The 18,695-nt window shown below is 40.3% G+C and overlaps 1 protein-coding gene across 3 annotated transcripts in view; it reads right to left on the bottom strand.

Annotated features, from left to right (window-relative positions):
* Positions 1-18,082, bottom strand: part of ABCB4 (ATP binding cassette subfamily B member 4) — an 82,849-nt gene extending 64,767 nt beyond the window's left edge. The window contains exons 1-5 of one of the 3 annotated variants that reach the window (XM_045827435.1): positions 17,865-18,082; positions 17,602-17,687; positions 13,802-13,853; positions 7,204-7,354; positions 989-1,046 (exon numbers count right to left, since the gene is read on the bottom strand). In XM_045827435.1, coding sequence (XP_045683391.1) covers positions 989-1,046; positions 7,204-7,354; positions 13,802-13,853; positions 17,602-17,681 — 341 coding nt within the window. In that variant the 5' untranslated portion in view covers positions 17,682-17,687; positions 17,865-18,082. The other 2 variants (XM_045827433.1, XM_045827436.1) reach the window with 2 other exon arrangements.
* Between the last annotated feature and the right edge of the window lie 613 nt (positions 18,083-18,695).

Raw genomic sequence — 18,695 nt, 5'->3', positions numbered from 1 at the left:
CATTACATGAAATGTTAAAGGAACTTGTTTAAGAAAAAGAAGAACAAAACTATGAACAATAAAATGGCAAAAAATACTTATCTTTCAACAATTGAATCTAAAAAACAAACTAAGCAAAGAAGAACAGAGACAGAATCATGGATACCGAGAGCATTTTGATGGTTGACAGGTGGGAGGGGAGTTTGGGGATATGGGTAAAGGGGTGAAGGGATTAATAAGTACAAATAGGTAGTTACAGAATAGCCTTGGGGATGTAAAGAACAGTACAGGAAATGGAGTAGACAAAGAACATACACATGACCCACGGACATGAACAACGGTGTGGGGACTGCCTGAGGGAGTGAGGGGTGCTGGGTGGAGTAGGGCAAAGGGGGAAAAATCAGGACAACCATAATAGCATAATGGTAAAATTATAGCAATATAATTCTACAAAAAGAAATAATCCAATGAATTGTGAGGCAGGTCACTGCTGAAAATGAGATGGGGAGGAGGTGTTGGAAAAAATAATAGTAATAAAATCAGTTTCAGTATTTTCAAATATATTTCTATATAAATTTTACAAACTTCCTCTATATAGAAGCCTTTCAGGCCTGCCATAATACACGAATGGTACTCATTTATATCAGCAGTGTTAATTGATATGTAAACATACAAACATTATGTTACAGGCTTTTGAGATTTCCATTAAGGAGGTTAAAGTAGGGGAGAAATGCCATTAATGACTTTATTGGGTCAGCTGACAAAATTGGAATACAGGTGGTAGATTAGGTCAGAGTACTATACAATGTTAAATTTACTGAAGTTGATAACAGTACTGGGGTTTGAAGACAATATCCTATTCTTAAGAACCACACTGAAGTATTTGTTAGTAAAGGGCCATGATGTATGCAACTTACTTTAAATGGTGGGGCTGGAGGTGGTATAAATGATAACAATAGGTTAAAGAGTATAACAAAAGGCAAAGAGTACATATATATTAGCTAATTACCTAGTCATTTCTTCTTCCAGAATTCTGCCTGGATTTAACATTGACAATGAAAAATTCACTAAATAAAAACAAAACAAAACAAAAATAAGACATTTTTGAAAATTTGAACTGTTAATAGACATTACTTGTTTTAAAAATATTTGCTCTTTTCTTTTCAAATTCAAGTGCACTCTTTTCTCTCTACTCAAGTAAAGAACCCAGTGGGTTTAGGTGCAGGACACCTAGGGTCCAGATGGGGGAGGTACTCTCTCTCCGGTTCCTCTCCCATCCTGTTGGTCAGCCAAGCAGCTTCCTAAGGCAGAAGAGAGGAGCTACAGAAAGCAGAGGAGGAAAAAAAGACATTATCCGAATAGAAAATACAGGACTTAGGGGGCACTTTTTTTCAGTGGCTCAAAGTACTAGACAAGACAAGACAGATGCTTGCTTCTGTAAATTTTATTTTAATATCTATGTGTTTTCCTTATGATCTAAGTAATAGAAAGGAAGAAAAGAAAGAAAATAAAAAGGAAGAAAAATTAAAGACAAGGAAGATAACTGAGTTGCTCAGAGGCAAGTCAGTGGATAACTGGCAATTAGTCATCATCCTGAGTTTCAAGTCTTGTTTACTAGCAAAACTCTATCCAGCGCTTTTAAAGCAGTATTAATTGGAAGGAAATATATTACCTATTAATTTGAGCTACCATATTTTTCAGACCATAAGACACACCTAGGTTTTAGAAGAGGAAAATAGGGAAAAAATTTTTGAAGCAAAAAATGTGGTAAAATATTTAATAACATAAATAACATAATATTTCACCAATGTAAATGTAAACAGAACTCAACAGCAGCATTAACAACCATTATTCCTCCCAAATTTCATTGGGGAAATGCATCTTATAGGTCAAAAAATACAGTGATTTAATAAAAATATCAGTGTGCTTTTCCTGGTTTTCATTACAGCTAGCATTTGTTGAGTATTTATTATATGCCAGGCTCTGTTCTGAATGCTTTACAATACATGTATTAATTCATTTAATTTTCACAACAACCCTATGAGGTAGGGCTGTTTTACAAACCCCCATTGTAGTGAGGCACAGTGAGATAACATAACTTACCAAAGTCACACAGCCAGCAAAAGCCTGAAAGTCTTAATACTGTACTGTAAGGCTCCTAACACTATACTATACTGATTGATTCATGTGGTAATCACTTACTTTCAGCTTTCTAAAAAACACAAAGTGAAAAAATAAAAAGGAAACAGCCCATGTCTACTACATTTACAGAATAATAGGATAAAGTATCACTGAGGTATTGGTGAAAAAACATACAACGGGTAGGTATTTCCCATTCACTGTGGTGCAAGGAGAGAAACTAGTTTATCTTTCTTCCTTTATTATGTGTAAATAACCCAGAGGTCCTGTTTTCCAGTGCTGTGTAACTTCCTTATCTTCTTTCAAAGGGAGATAAGGTTGAAATTGATTTAAAACTTAAACTGCTATAAGGATAAATTGCCGGGCATAATTTTCCCTCCAGATTGTAATTTCTGCTGATGCTCACAGTAAAGTGCTTATTAATATAGCTTTTCTCAGCTATCAGATCTTTGAGGAACCAAACACTATTTTACTTCTGTTCTTATCAGTTGAATTCTGTGTGTTCATTTCCTTCCTGAGTTCTTAAATGTGCACCTCTGATATGCCAAATTGGAACTGTTTGGAATTAGAGGCAGACAAGCTATCCTAAAGCTGTGGTATTTGTAGAAATCATTGTTCAAAACCTTGGGAAACCTCGAGATTGATGTGTACAGGGCTAGTTTTTCCTTGAATTTAGAAACCAGGTGAAATCTTAATTAAATGAGTTTTACTCTCCTCCTATACCTACCTCAGACTTCTAAATTCTCTCAGTGAGGATATTATATTTCAGATTGATCTTTCCTCCTAGGAAATAAGAATTTATGGGTATTCCAAATTTGACCTGCTCCTTTCTAAGAGTCCCAGGCCAAGAATGACAACCTAGTTCTGGGTTAGTAACCCCAGGAGCTTCAGAACCCCCTGGAAACCAATTTCTGCTGCCTGGGGACAAAGGTGAGACAAATGTGTTGCTGGGACTGTAGACCTGGACTTCCAGATCTGGAAATATGGGGTTCTAGAGCTGGTGTTCTAGATATAGACCATTCGTGGGATTCTCGATCTGGAAAGGGTGTAATACTGCTCTTCTCAGATGCTACTTCTGCTCCAATATTAACAATCTCCAGAAGGTTATCCTAATGCTATCTGCCTGTTAGAATCACATGGGGAGCCTGAAAAAGCACAGATGTCCAGGCTGCACCCAACACCATAAATTAGAACCTTTGACTGAATGTAGACATATTTCTAAAAATGCCTCAGCTTCATTCTAATGTGCCAAGATGGAGAAGTCCCACTCTCACCTGCCTGCATGCCTCTCACAACAAGGCAACGGGGGAATTCTTGAAGCTGCCTATTCACTTCAGAGAGCTCCCAGAGAATGCATCCCATTTATAGATTATTAAGCAGAATTTTATAGTAGTTGTGTCATTTCCAATTTCTCACAGCTAGTTTTCCCCAATATTTATTGGTGATTTACTATGTTTCAGACACTTTACTTAAATCATCTTATTTAATACTTTATGCAAATCATCTCATTTAATTCTATCAGTAAATCTATGATTACCTTTCAAAGATGAGAACATGAGAACAGTAAAAGTTATAGAGGTTAAGTGACTTTCCCAAGGTCATACAGCTGGTGGGTGAAAGGTATGAATAATAATGGTATACTTGAAGGATTACTTAAGGAGACATTACACAGGGAGCAGCGCTGGATTGTCACGTTTGAGTCTCAAAGTCAAGCAATGTCTGTCTTTCTCCATCCTGTCTAAAATTTCTTTTGTCATATAGAAATACTCAGCACCCCTGGCTGGCATAGCTCAGTGGATTGAGCGCGGGCTGTGAACCAAAGTGTCGCAGGTTCGATTCCCAGTCAGGCCACATACCTGGGTTGCAGGCCACAGCCCCCAGCAACCACACATTGATGTTTCTCTCTCTCTCTCTCTCTCCCGCCCTTCCCTCTCTAAAAATAAATAAATAAAATACTTTTTAAAAAAGAAATACTCAGCACAAAACAATGAGGTGGAGTACAATCTGGGAGCTTAGGCAGCATGGGCAGCCAAATAAGGTAATAGGGGGCTCAAAATGCCTTTTCCTCTCAATCCTAAGACAAGCAAGGACATGCACTGTTTATCAATTTCCCCACAGAATATCCTAGATCATTACAGTCACAGAGACTTGGCATAAAATATATCAAGTGCTTGATACTCTGCAGAAAAACTGTTTTTCATAACTCTGTCCTTAAGGTTTTGGATGCAGAATGTATTATGCATAGTTTCTGCACAACTGAGTCATTGTGAGGGGATGACCTTGTCAGGGAGTAGCTTTGTTCTGTTGACAAGGATGGGTTCTTTTCACAATAAATCATTGTCAGACCCTCTTGTAATTTAAACTGTTTTTTCTTCTAATATTCCCTTCTCATTTAGCTGTCCAAGAATCCAATAGTTCTGAAGAGTGGACTCTAAATAAACATGATCTCTACAAGATGGGCTAGGGAGCTCAGCTAAGTACAGCTTAGTACTCTGTCTTCTCTCAGCTTCCATAACTGCTGCTACCCTCTGCAGCTCTAAACATGCCAATGATCTCTCTGGATTGAGAGTGAGTATGAAATTTAAAGGTTTCACTTTCTCAAAGAGTTATAAGAATATTACTTTTATAAATTGCAAAAGAGTGGACATTAGAAATTAGTAACATTGAAGGGACTTCCCTTTCCAAATCCTCCAAGATAGTCAACAACAAACGTGGCTATCAAAGACCAAGGGTCATATAATTTGGAGGCTACAGAAAATAAGTTGGCAACTCTGGTGAGTTTAGTACTCCAGCAATCACAGGTCTGTAAGTGACTTGCTTGTGACATCCCCCAAAGAGACCTTGAATTTGGCCCTGGGCACAGCACGTGGCACCTGTCTGCCACATCCAGCTTCAAAGCCATTCAGTTGTGTAATTAGAAACAAATAAAAAACAAGCAAACTGCTCCAAATAAGGAAGTTGTAGAATTATTCTGGTATTCTAAAAACAAGGCTAGTAAAATTGGTACAAATGCTAATTTATCTGTGATAAGTGATTTTTTAAAAAAGTTTAGTTGTGATAAAACATACATCACATAAAATTTACCATCTTAACCATCTTTAAGTGTGCAGTTCAGTAGTGTTAAGTATATTCATATTGTTGTACAGTCACACTCCAGAGCTTTTTCGTGTTTCAAAACTGAAACTCAAACAACAGCTCCCCATTTCCTCTTCCCCCGCAGTGCCCAGTAACCCACCACTATGGTTCCACTTTCTGTCTCTATGAATTTGACTACTCTGCATATCTCATATAAGTAGAGCTATACAGTATGTGTCTCTTTGTACCTGGCTTATTTCACTCAGCATCATGTCCTCGAGGTTCATTCATGTTGTAACATGTGTTGGGATTTCCTTCCTCTTTAAGGCTGAATATTATTCCACTGTTAATCTGATTTTTAAAATCCTGAATTGAAATCCATTTTTTATTGGTACATCTGAATATGGGCATCATCTTGCTTTATACATATATAATCAATGCATAATAGACCTATAGAGTTTCTAAAAACTAAAAAGAAAACCAATAGAAAATTCCTACCCCTCATTTGCTTGAAGACTTTTAAAACTATCCTATGTTACTCCAATTTTACCTTTACAGTATTTATATTAAAATTTTGGTCACTGGTTAAACATAAGTAATCCATTTAACTTTCCCAAGCATATTTGTTTTTAAGTAGAAAAATATTTGCATTAGCAATCAAATATATTTATATGGTCATGATGAGTGTGGTTTGAATGGTAGAAGACCTGATTTGAATTCTGTCCTAATGCTCACCAGCTATGTAACTTTGGACAAGTTATGGATCCCCTCTAAGCCTCGGTCTCCTCATATGTCACAGAGGATAATATTACCTATTGTGCAGGATTGTTCTTATGAGGGTTAAGTGAAATAGGACCTGGTAGATATGAATACAATAAAAGATTAGTATTAGGGGTTCTTCTCAGAGACAACAGTACTTGAGAATAAATAAATAAACTAGTATTGTAGGAGCCTTTCTTTTAATTCAAAGCATGCTTTTACTTTCTAAAAGGCATAAATGTTTATCAATATTTATGTAAGTAGCTCTATTTATATAACTCAAGCAATAAAATTTTCTTAAGTAATTATGCTTAAGTCCTACAGTGCTAACCAAATATGTGGAGCTCAATCACTGAACACTGAGAACTCTTACTGAGTGTAATCTAAATGACAGGGTCCACTTTTTCTCAGGTATCTTTGCTATGAAAGCTACCTTTCCTTTATTGGTATTTTTCCTTATATTCTACTGTCTGTGAACCAATAAAGCTCCATTCAGGCTTCTCCAGTCTAGTGCCCACAAGGTCTCTTGGGGGGAGCTAAGTCTCAGGCTTGGTACAAAGCATGGAACTCTTCCTTTCTAAGCAGAGTTGGGCTAATATGAAAATAACTATGTCCACTGGAACCTCCAGTGCTGTTGGCACAGCCCCTCTTTAGGTGACATTAGCTTACGGGACTCCTCTGGCTTCAGTAATTAGAGTTATTTGGGTACGTTTCAAACCACATCATTCTCATGTTAAATCTGTTCCCTCTTTAGTGAAGTGTTCTATCAAGTTTCAGCCCACCTGGTTTATCCAAAAATTAGACACAGAAAATGGCTATCATTTTAACAAAAAGGGAGGGGGAGAGAACAAAGAAAGGCAGAAACAGCTGTAAACTGAGCACAGCTAACAAGTACAGCCATGCTATCTGGTGTACTCTAAACTTCACCAGCAGTCACTAATGGGATGGATGCTGCGGAGAGACACTCTGCTACTGTCCCACTGTCCTCAAATACAGGGACTTCCCTTCTTCACAGGCAAAGCTTTCTGTATCTTTCCTTATCCTCTCAAACAGCAAACAACTATTTCTTGAAATCTAAATGAGTGTTTGAGGAATTTTCTGAGGTTTTACAACTTCTGTGATATCTAAAGTCACCCAGATGTATAAATCATTAAACAAGTACACGGCAAATAGCAAAATCAATTTTCAATCCTTCACCTAGTTAAAGGAGTACTATGCATTAAAAAAAAAAGAAAGTAGAGAAATGCTTACCTGGAAAGGAGATGTTTCCTACAGTATTAACAAATTTGTCTGTCATTTCTCCAAATACTATCATCATGAGGGGCAGGCCTGATCCGTGAGCTATGGCCATGGCTGTGCCCAGGGACATAAATAATTTATCCTGCCAGTCAGAGTATCGAAACTGAAAAAAAAAGAAATAAAATAATATTTATCTTACCTTATGGGACAGAATTTATCTTTTCCAGTTACATGTTCTTTGGATTTTTATTTAAGGTCAGTACATTTGTAGTAGTTGCAAATAAATGTAATGGGGAAGAAGGAGACTTTCAATCCAAATCAGTGACAGATCAATTTTATGATTCCATTTGTTTTGTGTTCTGTGAAGAAATCAATCTGACTCTGTTTAATCAATATCTTATTTGGTTGAATAACTGGAATGGAAGCAGAAGGAATAAAGGTTTAGTTCTACTTCCAGAACTCCTGAGGTAGTGAATTAAGAACAGCTAGGAGTACACACATACACACCACATCCTTTAAAATGTCATTCAGAATCTTTCAGGGGGAGAATTACAAATAGGGGGGGAAGTAGACCCTCTGAGTTTTGAGGATAAGGTCCCTTTAAGAGGTTTAAGTTAGCTATTGATGGACAGCTCAGTAGTGAAGAGCAGCAAACATTATGGAATGCCCATTTGTGTACTTCAGAAAAGTCTTGCTCGTGGAGATGATGTTCGTTACAGGATCATGAAGGATAAGGGGGAGTTAGCTGAAGAAGAACTGGGAATGCAGAGGAAATAGGGGATGTTTAGATTTAGAACAGCAAGGTGACTAGAAGATGTGTGAAGTGCTCAGGTAGCTCCATGGGGTGGAATTCCTGAAGTGCTCAGCACAGAGAGTGGGAGACTCCATTAGAGAGAAGGAGAAAGGCTGTGGGCTACACTAAGGATCTTGGTCTTAGTACTACCCATGGAAAATGTAGTTAGTACTATCACTTAGAGGCGTGATACCCTTTGTCCCAGTACAGTGCTCGACAGCCAAGAACTAAGCACCTGATCCATGCCATAATGTCCCAAAGACTTTTTCCTCATTGTCTATGTAGTCCTCTCCAGTTTCTCACTTTTTCTCCTCATTTTTGATCAACCATTCTATGGCTCTTTGTCTCTCTTTCTTCTTATGCACTTCAGACTACATTTTCATTGTCTTGTCTTTCCATTTCTATACCTTCCCTTCTGTCCCTTGGCTTCTCCCCCTTGTTAATTCTTTTTCCTCTAACCATTTCCCTCAGGTCACCCAACTCCTTTCAGGGACAAGCAACAGTCATCGGGAGAACGGATGATGAGTCGGACTTCACAGAATGGGGTCCTTGAGAGCTAACGCTGAGTCAGACACACATGGAAGTGAGGGGAGATGTGTGCAAGCTGTTTTCAGAGAGTTCCAGAAATTCAGTGAGAGAAGGCAAAACAAAGTCCATCATCTAACACACAGAGCAACCGAGAGTGCCAACAAAATGTCAGAAACCAGGTGGAGCTTGGAATGAAACAGGGAGAGGAGGTAAAGTCAAGAGTAAATGGAGAAGAGTGCCTAACATTCAAATCGGAAAGGAGGAAACAAAACTGTCACTGTTTGCAGATGACATGATAGTATACATAGAAAATCCTATAGACTCTACCAAAAAACTGCTTGACCTAATAAATGAATTTGGCAAAACAGCGGGATACAAAGTCAATATCCAGAAATCAAAGGCATTTCTATACACCAACAATGAAACAGCAGAAGCAGAGATCAAGGAAAAAAATCCCATTTGAAATAGCAAAAAGAAAAAATAAAATATCTAGGAATAAACCTAACCAAAGAGGTAAAAGACCTGTATTCAGAAAACTACACAACACTGAAGAAAGAAATCAAGGAAGACACAAACAAATGGAAACATATACCATGTTCATGGATTGGAAGAATTAATATCATCAAAATGTCCATACTACCAGCCCTGGCTGGCATAGCTCAGTGGATTGAGCGCGGGCTGGGAACCAAAGTGTCCCAGGTTCGATTCCCAGCCAGGGTACATTCCTGGGTTGCAGGCCATAACCCCCAGCAACCGCACATTGATGTTTCTCTCTCTCTCTCTCTCTCTCTCTCTCTCTCTCTCTCTCTCCCTCCCTCCCTTCCCTCTCTAAAAATAAATAAATAAAATCTTTAAAAAAAATGTCCATACTACCCAAAGCAATTTACACATTCCATGCAATTCCTATTAAAGTACCAATGGCATATTTCACAGACATAGAACAAACACTTCAAAAATTTATATGGAATTATAAACGACCCCCGAATAGCTGCTGCAATTTTGAGAAAGAAGAGTAAAGTAGGAGGGATCACAATACCCGACACTAAACTATATTACAAGGCTACTGTAATCAAAACAGCCTGGTACTGGCATAAAAACAGGCACATAGACCAGTGGAACAGAACAGAGAGCCCAGAAATAAGCCCAAGTCTCTATGGTCAATTAATATTTGACAAAGGAGGCAGCAACCTAAAATGGAGTAAAAATAGCCTCTTCAACAAATGGTGTTGGGAGAACTGGACAGCCACGTGCAAAAAAAATGAAACTTGAGCACCAACTTACACCACATACAAAAATAAATTCAAGGTGGATAAAAGACTTAAATATAAAACATGACACCATTAAAGTCCTAGAGGAGAACGTAGGTAGGAAAATCTCAGATATTTCATGCAGAAACTTTTTTACTGACGTGTCCCCTAGAGCAAGGGACATAAAAGGAAAGAATAAACAAATGGGACCTCATCAAAATTAAAATCTTCTGCACAGCTAAAGAAAACAGTATCAAAATTAAAAGAGAACCAACTGTATGGGAAAACATATTTGCCAATGACACCTCAGACAAGGGTTTAATCTCCAAAATACATAGAGAACTTACATGACTGCACTCTAAGAAGACAAGGAATCCAATTAAAAAGTGGGCAAAGGACTTGAACAGACACTTCTCCAAGGAGGACATACATAAAATCCAAAGACACATGAAACGATGTTCAATATTGCTACCTATCAGAGAGATGCAAATTAAAACCACAATGAGATACCACTTCACACCAGACAGAATGGTCATCATAAACAAAGCAACAAACAACAAGTGTTGGAGAGGTTGTGGAGAAAAGGGGACCCTAGTGCACTGCTGGTGGGACTGCAGACTGGTACAACCACTATGGAAAGCAGTATGGAACTTCCTCAGAAAACTAAAAATGGATCTGCCTTTTGACCCTGCAATTCCACTGCTGGGACTCTATCCTAAGAATACTAAAACACCAATTCAAAAGAACCTATGCATCCCAATGTTCATAGCAGCACAATTTACTATAGCTAGATGCTGGAAGCAACCAAGATGCCCATCAGTAAATGAATGGATCAAAAAACTGTGGTACATTTACACAATGGAATTCTATGCAGCAGAAAGAAAGAAGGAGCTCCTACCCTTTGCAACAGCGTGGATGGAGCTGGAAAACATTATGCCAAGCAAAACAAGCCAGGCAGTGAAAGACAAATACCATATGATCTCACCTTTAACAGGAACCTAAATAACAAAACAAAGAAACAAGCAAAATATAACCAAAGACACTGAAATAGAGGACAGGCTGACAGTGACCAGAGGGGAGAGAAAAGGGAATTTCAGGGAACAGAGGGAAGGGTTCACAGGAACAAACTTAAAGGACACATGGTCATAGACTAAGGGGAGGGTGGTAATGGGAGGGAAGTGGGGAGGGTGGGAGGGGGGACTGGATTGGGAGTAAAAAGGAGAAAACCATATTTGAACAATGATTAAAAAATAATAATAATAAAAAAAATAAAAAAAATTAAAATTCACTTGTAAGATTTAGTAATATCTTTTGGGAAACTAAAAATTATGTTTAGTTAGTCACCAATATCTTTGCTTTATCAATTAACCACAGTCTGTTTTATCCCAAGTCAACTTTTTTCATTATCCAGATAACCTTTCCCAATTTGAATGTTTCTGTCAGTTTATGCTTACAAATGCAAGAAAAAAACACATCTTAAGCCAATAGGAAACATAATAAAGAAGGTAAATCTCCAATAAAAGTAATAATATACATTTTAAATGCCAAAAAAGCCTTTATTTAACTGTTTGAAATGCTTGTCTTCATATTGTTACCCTCTATAAATATATATGGCCTAGTGTTAAATCTATGTACTGGCAAGCACAGCCCTCAAAATGTAATTATTTCATGGTAGATTAATATGCTGAGCACACAACATGTACTGTTTGGTTACCACCCCCCCTCACACACACACCTAATTACAATGAGAGCAGCTGAGGGGGAGGGCACAACTGGCCCAAACTGAGACATTTCCTGGGATCCGTGGACCTTTGAAGCAGAAAAGCCAAGTCAAAATCTTTAGTCCTTCAGTGGTAAAGCTTTATTATGTAACACTTAACAGCTGTCAGCAACCATACTTTCCGAATGTAGGAAACCATTCTGCACAGAAAGAGAAAATCCAAATAGACAAAGAAGCCAAAATAAAAATGGCCAGAGTCCAAATCAACAAACAAGTGCTGGAGAGGATGTGGAGAAAAGGGAATCCTAGTACACTTGGTGGGGATGCAGACTGGTACAGCCACTGTGAAAAAACATTATGGAATTTCCTCAGAAAACTAAAAATAGAACTGCCTTTTGATCTGGCAATTCCAATGCTGGGATTATACCCTAAGAATACTGAAACACCAAATGAAAAGAACCTGTGCACCCCAATGTTCATAGCAGCACAATTCACAATAGCCAAGTGCTGGAAGCAGCGTAAGTGCTCATCAGTACATCAGTGGATCAAAAAACTACAGTACTTTTACACAATGGAATACTACACAGCAGAAAGAAAGAAGGAGCTCCCACCCTTCCCGACACCATGAATGGATCTGGAGAACATTGTGCTGAATGAAATAAGCCAGATGGTGAAAAACAAATACCATATCATCTCACCTATAAGTAGAACCTAATCAACAAAACAAACAAGCAAGCAAAATACAACCAGAGACATTGAAATAAGAGCAAACTGATGGTAACCAGAGGGGAGAGCAAAGCAGGTAACAGGGTGAAAGTGGGGAAGGGTCATCAAGGAACATGTATAAAGGACATATGAACAAGGCCAAAAAGGGGTAGGATCAAGGCGGGGGGTAGGGATGGGTAGGGTGAGGGGAAGTGATGGGGGAAAATGGAGACAACTGTACTTGAACAACAATAAAAAAGGGAAAAAATAAAATAAAAATCATATATTAAAAAAAGATATAGTTCAAACAGTAAAAAAAAAAAAAAACAAGAAGAGTGCCTAAAATTACCACAAAAGGGACCTGTGTCCACAAGGTTCAATTCAGCAGTTGCTGGGGAAGGGAGATGGAGCACTTGGGGCCTCTGGCTACAGTTACAAACAAGGCTAAGGTCACCCCATGATGCTCTCTTTCCTGAACATTTACACAAAATTGAAGAATGGTTTAAATGCTTTTCAAATTACTGAATAAAAATTTTTGTCTTTAAGCTTAAATTTGAAATTACATAAATTTCATAGCAATATCCTAAGTAAACCTAGATTTTGTCCTGAATCTCTTTCAGGACAAAACTTATTATCTATTCAGAGTCTGAAAAAGATGACATGTAAACTTCATTTAAATTTTAACTTTTAAATTCACATGAAATTTTCCATGTTCCTACTCTGTGTGGTGTACTTTATTTTCCATAAGAGGCAAACCCATGCATGAAAGCCAGATCTACTTTTACAATTCATTCGCTAAAGTACTAAATTGAAGGGGGAAAAAAAACCCACTGTTCCCAGAACATCGTGAGGACAAGGGAGAAGAGAATGAATAGGGGCTCTGTGGTGCCGGGAGAAATCCACACGGCTGCTGGAGACTGGGGTGCTTCGGTGCCTTTTTGCCCACCTATTATTAAGCTGGAGACTTCAGCTGACATGCCACTTCATGTCAACTTCTTTGCTGTCAAAACATGGCTGTCACAGTTTGAAATACATATTTTTCAAAAGTGGGCAAACATTTTCTTGGGCCACCTCACCGAGACATACTACAAACGAAACACATATATTGGCTTGCTTTGTGCCAGCAGAAAACCACTGAGACTTGTGTCACGCAGAATCTAAATGCCTAATTACTCTATATTTAATAAGGTTTCTTGGATGCCAAATGTGGACATAGATTTCTTAATTATTTTTAAATTTCTATAGTTAACAAGATCACTCTACATGAAAGCTTATTTCTAGCTAAATTTGTGGAGGTTTGTGAAACAAATACAGAGATACATTTTTTTTTCTGAAATGGGTTTGTTTGGTGCTACAAACACAAGTCCAGTTTTCAACGACCCCATGAACCACTTAGCACTGCTCTGTTTCACAGCCAACCTCTCTCCACCTTTTCTATCACCCGGCTTGGGAACGTGAGCCATGGCTACAATGAGCCAGCTGAGGACAGCACAGGTGCAGCAAGGAAAACCTGTTATCGTCTGCAGACAATCATGAAGCACTGGCTCCATCACTACCGATTAAAGACACCAAATCTGAATGAACCAGAGAATCATCACATTTTATTTCATAGCTTACCAATGTTAATGGTCCAATCAAATTCACTTTCTTCATTTTTTTCCTGTCTTGGCTGCTGAAAAAAATATATATAACTGTGTGAATTTAGAACTGTTACCAAATGTTTCCCTGTCAAGTGAATATAAATTTAAGTAGTTATACTATTCAACTATTATAATATTTCAAATATATATAAAACAGTGATGTCCACAAATTGTCAACATTACCCAGTTTAACAAACACTTGAAGGCCAACGCTTAGTAACTCAGGTAACTGTCCAGGGTGCTACAGGAATATCTGGGTAAATGAGAACCGGTCACCTGCCTCACAGAGAGCTCACACCCAGAGGGAGGGGGACGTGTCATCAATGTCTACCGAATCAGTTCCAGTAACCGCCCTTCCCCACCCACGGTTTTGCTTTGCACTGTTTCAGTTACTCACAGTCAACTGTGCACTGAAAACATTAAATGGAAAATTCCAGAAATAAACAATTCATAAGTTTTAAATTGTGTGCCATTCTGACTATTGTGCTGGACTCTCATGCTATCCTGCTGCACCCTGCCCTAGATATGAATCACCCCTGCATATCTATGCTGTACAGGGTCTGGCACAAATAACGCCCTGATTACATAAAAATCTTCTATTACAAAATCATAGGCATGTAATTCCATAACATAACAATATCACACTCAACCACACCATATGGCATTTTAGGTGATATGTTCAAATTGCTTGTGTGAGACATTCACGTACCTACCGACCTCACTGAGTGAATGGCACTACTTCTGCCGGGCCCTGTATATGTCACCCACCTTTTAGTCACTCAGTGGCCATCTTAGTTATCAAATCGACTGTCATGGTATCACAGTGCGTGTGTGCGAGTAACCCTTATTTTACTTAATAATAGCTCCAATATGCAAGAGTACTGATGTTGGCAATTTGGACATGCCAGAGAAAAGCCATAAAGTGCTTCCTTTAAGTGAAAAGGTGAAAGTTTTTGATGGAACTAGGCGTTTATCACCTCACATCATCACAAGAAGAGAAAAGGGGAACACCAGTACAATAAGATATTTTGACAGAAAGAGAGGTATCATTTATACAGTAGGGGCAAAAGTAGATTTACAGTTTTAAGTACTCAAAACAGAGCTCATTCTTGTATTATTATTTATTATTATATTATTTTCCATACAAACAACGGTAAACCTACTTTTGTCCCACTCTGTATAACTTTTATTCCAGTATATTGTTATAATTTTTCTATTTCATTATTAGTTATGGTCATTATGCTCTTACAGCACCTAATTTATAAATTAAACTTTATCATAGGTGTGTATGTTTAGAAAAAAACATTGCATGTATCGGGTTTAGCACTATCGAGGTCTCAGGCATCCACCGGAGGGTCATGGAACACATGCCCTGTGGATAAAGGGGGGCTGCTGTAAGTTCTTCTTTGACTAAAAAAGTTATTCTAAAAATAGTAAAGACCACTCATCTGAAGGGCTGTGGGGAGTGGTGTCAGGAAATCTTGTTTGCTCTACATGCAAAATACATCTAGAATTCGACCAATGCTCTCCACCTTTATTGCTACCCCATTAACCCAGGAGAATGCTGGCCTACTCTCTCTGCTTCCACTTATGCCCACATTAGTCTGTCCTGAACTCAGCAGCCAGAGCAATCGTTTCAAAACTCAAGACACATCATGCCGCTCCTCTGCTCAGAAGCCTACAATGGCTTCCATTTTTCTCAAGTGTAAAATCTAAAATCCTATATTGGCCTCCAGGGCTGTACACAATCTGTTCCCTCATTCCTGCTCTGACCACATTTCCCACTTCCACCTCTGCTTCCGCTGCTCCAGCTGCCCTAGCCTCTGCTGTTCTGTGCACGCATCATTTAGTTTCCTATTGCAGGGTCTTCACATTGTCAGATGCCTGTTGCCAGGAATGCACCCACACTGCTCTCTCCTTTCATTTCTTTCATATCTGTGTTCAGATATTGCCTCCTAAATAACACCTACCTTGACCGCCCTATTTAAAATTGCAAACTATTTCCTCCTTGCATTCTGATTTTCTTAGCCTTGATTAGTGTTTGTCCATAGCATTCAATATCTTCTAGCATTTTCTGTAGTATACTTATTCAGCATGTGTATTATCAATGTCTGTCTACCATACAAAAGTGTAAATTCCATGAGGACAGAGATTTTTTTAACCTAAAATGCATTTATTTAGCTTAAATTTCCAAGTAGGTGATAAAACTGACTCATAAAACTTGATCCCAAATTATTTAGGACATTTACTAAAGTCAAAGAACAGGCATCTGCCACTAAATATATTGAAAAGAACGTGCTACAGGCAACAGCAGCACGAGTGGAATGAGCATATAACTAAGTTTCAGTGTGCCCCACATAACCGAGGTGAGCTCAATGTCCTCTGAATGTACAAGCTTTGGTCTGCTTTTTATAAAAATTAGCCTCATTATATTTAATTTCATAATCCTTCAGTCTTACTGTATTCTTAACTTTGAGTACATCTCTTCTGAACTGCTTTCTTCTTTCCAACATAAGGCTGAGCTCCACCTCTGAGGACTTCTCGGGTTCTGGAGTGTGACTGCATTTTTGTTGTCATTGCAGGGGTAACTCCTTTGTGGGCTCATCAAATGCTCAGCCAAGGCAATGCATAAATAGCCTTCCTGGTGAAAATGCCATCTATTTATAGAGTCACAGTCAATCCCAGACTAAATTGCCAGTTGATGAATACCACATCTTCCTGGTAGAAATACTACCATCTCCCCATTTCCAATTCTATATGGCAAGCTAAATTTTCCCTGAATGAGTGGCATGGTACCCAGAAGTGACAGAACAATATCACCGTAAGGAGTTAACAGACTAGGATAATGCTTTGGTTTAAACACAAGATAGGCACGCTTCAGTTGGCTAATCAGGCCTTGCAGCTTGAAGACACACTACAGAACTTGATAAATTCGTCCCTCTGGGTGATTACTCCATGACACAGGTCAGTCAGTTCTGGATGGCCTGGTGTGAACTCCGAGACCATAACAGCCTCATAAACTATTTGAGGCTAAAGGCGAAAATGATTCACTATCCCCACAGTAAAAGAGGAAACAAAGACAACACACCACTGACGGGTCGCTTCTGCTCCTACTAAGGCCTGTGAAGCGCACTTACAAAGGTCCCACGGGAACCAAGGAGCCTTCGTGGGAGAAAGACGCTCAAGCAAAGAAAGCGTTGAGCTTTCCCCTTTTATTGGAACAAAAACTAATTTGGAAGCGTAGATTACGGAAGAATGAGGCTGCCCAAGGCCCCCTTCCCCACCTCAAGGACCGAGCCAGGACCTACGGAACAGCCCCGGGGGTGGGCGGAGGGGGAGGGGTAAGACTAGGAGGAAGAGGAACAGGGAGGGGGAGAAGGGAGATTTTGCTTCACTGCCCTTGTTCTAAAAGCACAACCATCAACAGCAGTTGAGTATAAGCAGGAAAAAATAAGATGATGTTTTTGAAAGTTGTTTGTAAAAGTTTGGAGTTATATAATACAAGGAAGATTATACAACGCTGATATTCATCGAATCACCCTGCACAAAGGGAAACGGGCACTTTTTTAAAGACAGCCTCTTCTTCCCGAGCCTGTTGCAAGAGGAACCGCATTGACATTCCTTGAGAAAGGTCAGAACCTCAGAAAAGACCCTCCAAAGCAGCTCCAAAACAAAGGCCAAAGGCATCAAACAGATTTTCTCAACTTCTTCCCAAGACCGAATGTGGCCCCCGCCGATTCACGCGTAACAGAAAAGCGGGGGCTGCTGGTGAAGTACCTGCTGCCGCTCAGTTCAAAGTCCCCTTCTGCTCTCCTGGGGCCTCGGACTGTTCCGTTTGTCCCCGCCTCAAGATCCATCACAGCCTGGGGAGAAACCACAGCTTCAGATCCAAATGCACCCGCCTCAGCTCAAGGAGGACAACCAGCCTCCTCCCAGCCCCCACGCTCGCTCGAGGGGTCCCAGCCGGACTCAGGAGTCGCGGGGTCCACGGGCGACGGGTGGAGGTCCTGGGGTTCCTGGTGCACCAGGGCCTCCCTCACCTCAGACCTCGCGCGTTTCTGGCCGAGCCGCTGGGCGCGTGGGCACTGCGACCAGGTGCCTGGACTTTGCTCGAGCAAGTTCGCCCCCGCCCCCCGGCGCGCGTAGGGGGCCAGCTAAGCCTTCCCCCTGCCGTGGGGCTAGGGCCCCGGCCCGCAGGAGCAGCTCCTGCTGCCCGCAGCGCTGGCTCCGTGGCCAGGCTCGGGCAAGGGGCCCAGCGCGCCCCCTCGCCAGGGGCGGGAGCGCCCACGTGGCCACCGCCCACCCGGGCGAGCCGCCAGCCGCAGCCCAGCGCGCCAGCTGTGGCCCGAGATCAGTCTGGTGCCGCAGGGTGCTCGGCGAGCCGCGCCTGCTGAGCCGCTCCTGCGGGCCACTGGAGGCCCCCAAAGTGACTGTTACTCTCTCTCGGAGCTCAGTTTTCTTGTCAAACCGAAATGGGGACACTTCCAAGAGGCTCGACAACCGCAGGAGGGCGGGGGGCGAGGACCTTGAGAGAGAACTAGACTATTCCCATTTCTACATTCCCCAGGTCTGGTCCCGCTGGCAAGGAACCCAACCATCTCCAGGGATGGCTCCGAAGCATCGTGTTATGGAACGTTGTCGGTGCCCTCTCAATACTGAGAGAGACAGAAATTCAGAATTGGAAGGGGCTTTAGAGATACCCTGATTCAAAACACGCCTTTTCTTTTCTTCTTCTTTCTTCTTCTTCTTCTTTTTTTTTTTTTTTTTACAAGAAACCGATGCCCAGAGGTTAAGTCCTGCCTGAGGCTGCACCAGCCAGACCAGGGTCCAGTCTCCAGTGGTCCCCACCCCCACTGGTTTCCTGCTCTGAT

Source organism: Phyllostomus hastatus, unplaced genomic scaffold, assembly GCF_019186645.2.
Source record: "Phyllostomus hastatus isolate PE091 unplaced genomic scaffold, TTU_PhHast_1.1 phas_scaffold_78, whole genome shotgun sequence".
Lineage (NCBI taxonomy): Eukaryota > Metazoa > Chordata > Mammalia > Chiroptera > Phyllostomidae > Phyllostomus > Phyllostomus hastatus.
This window is presented reverse-complemented; position numbering and strand designations above follow the sequence as displayed.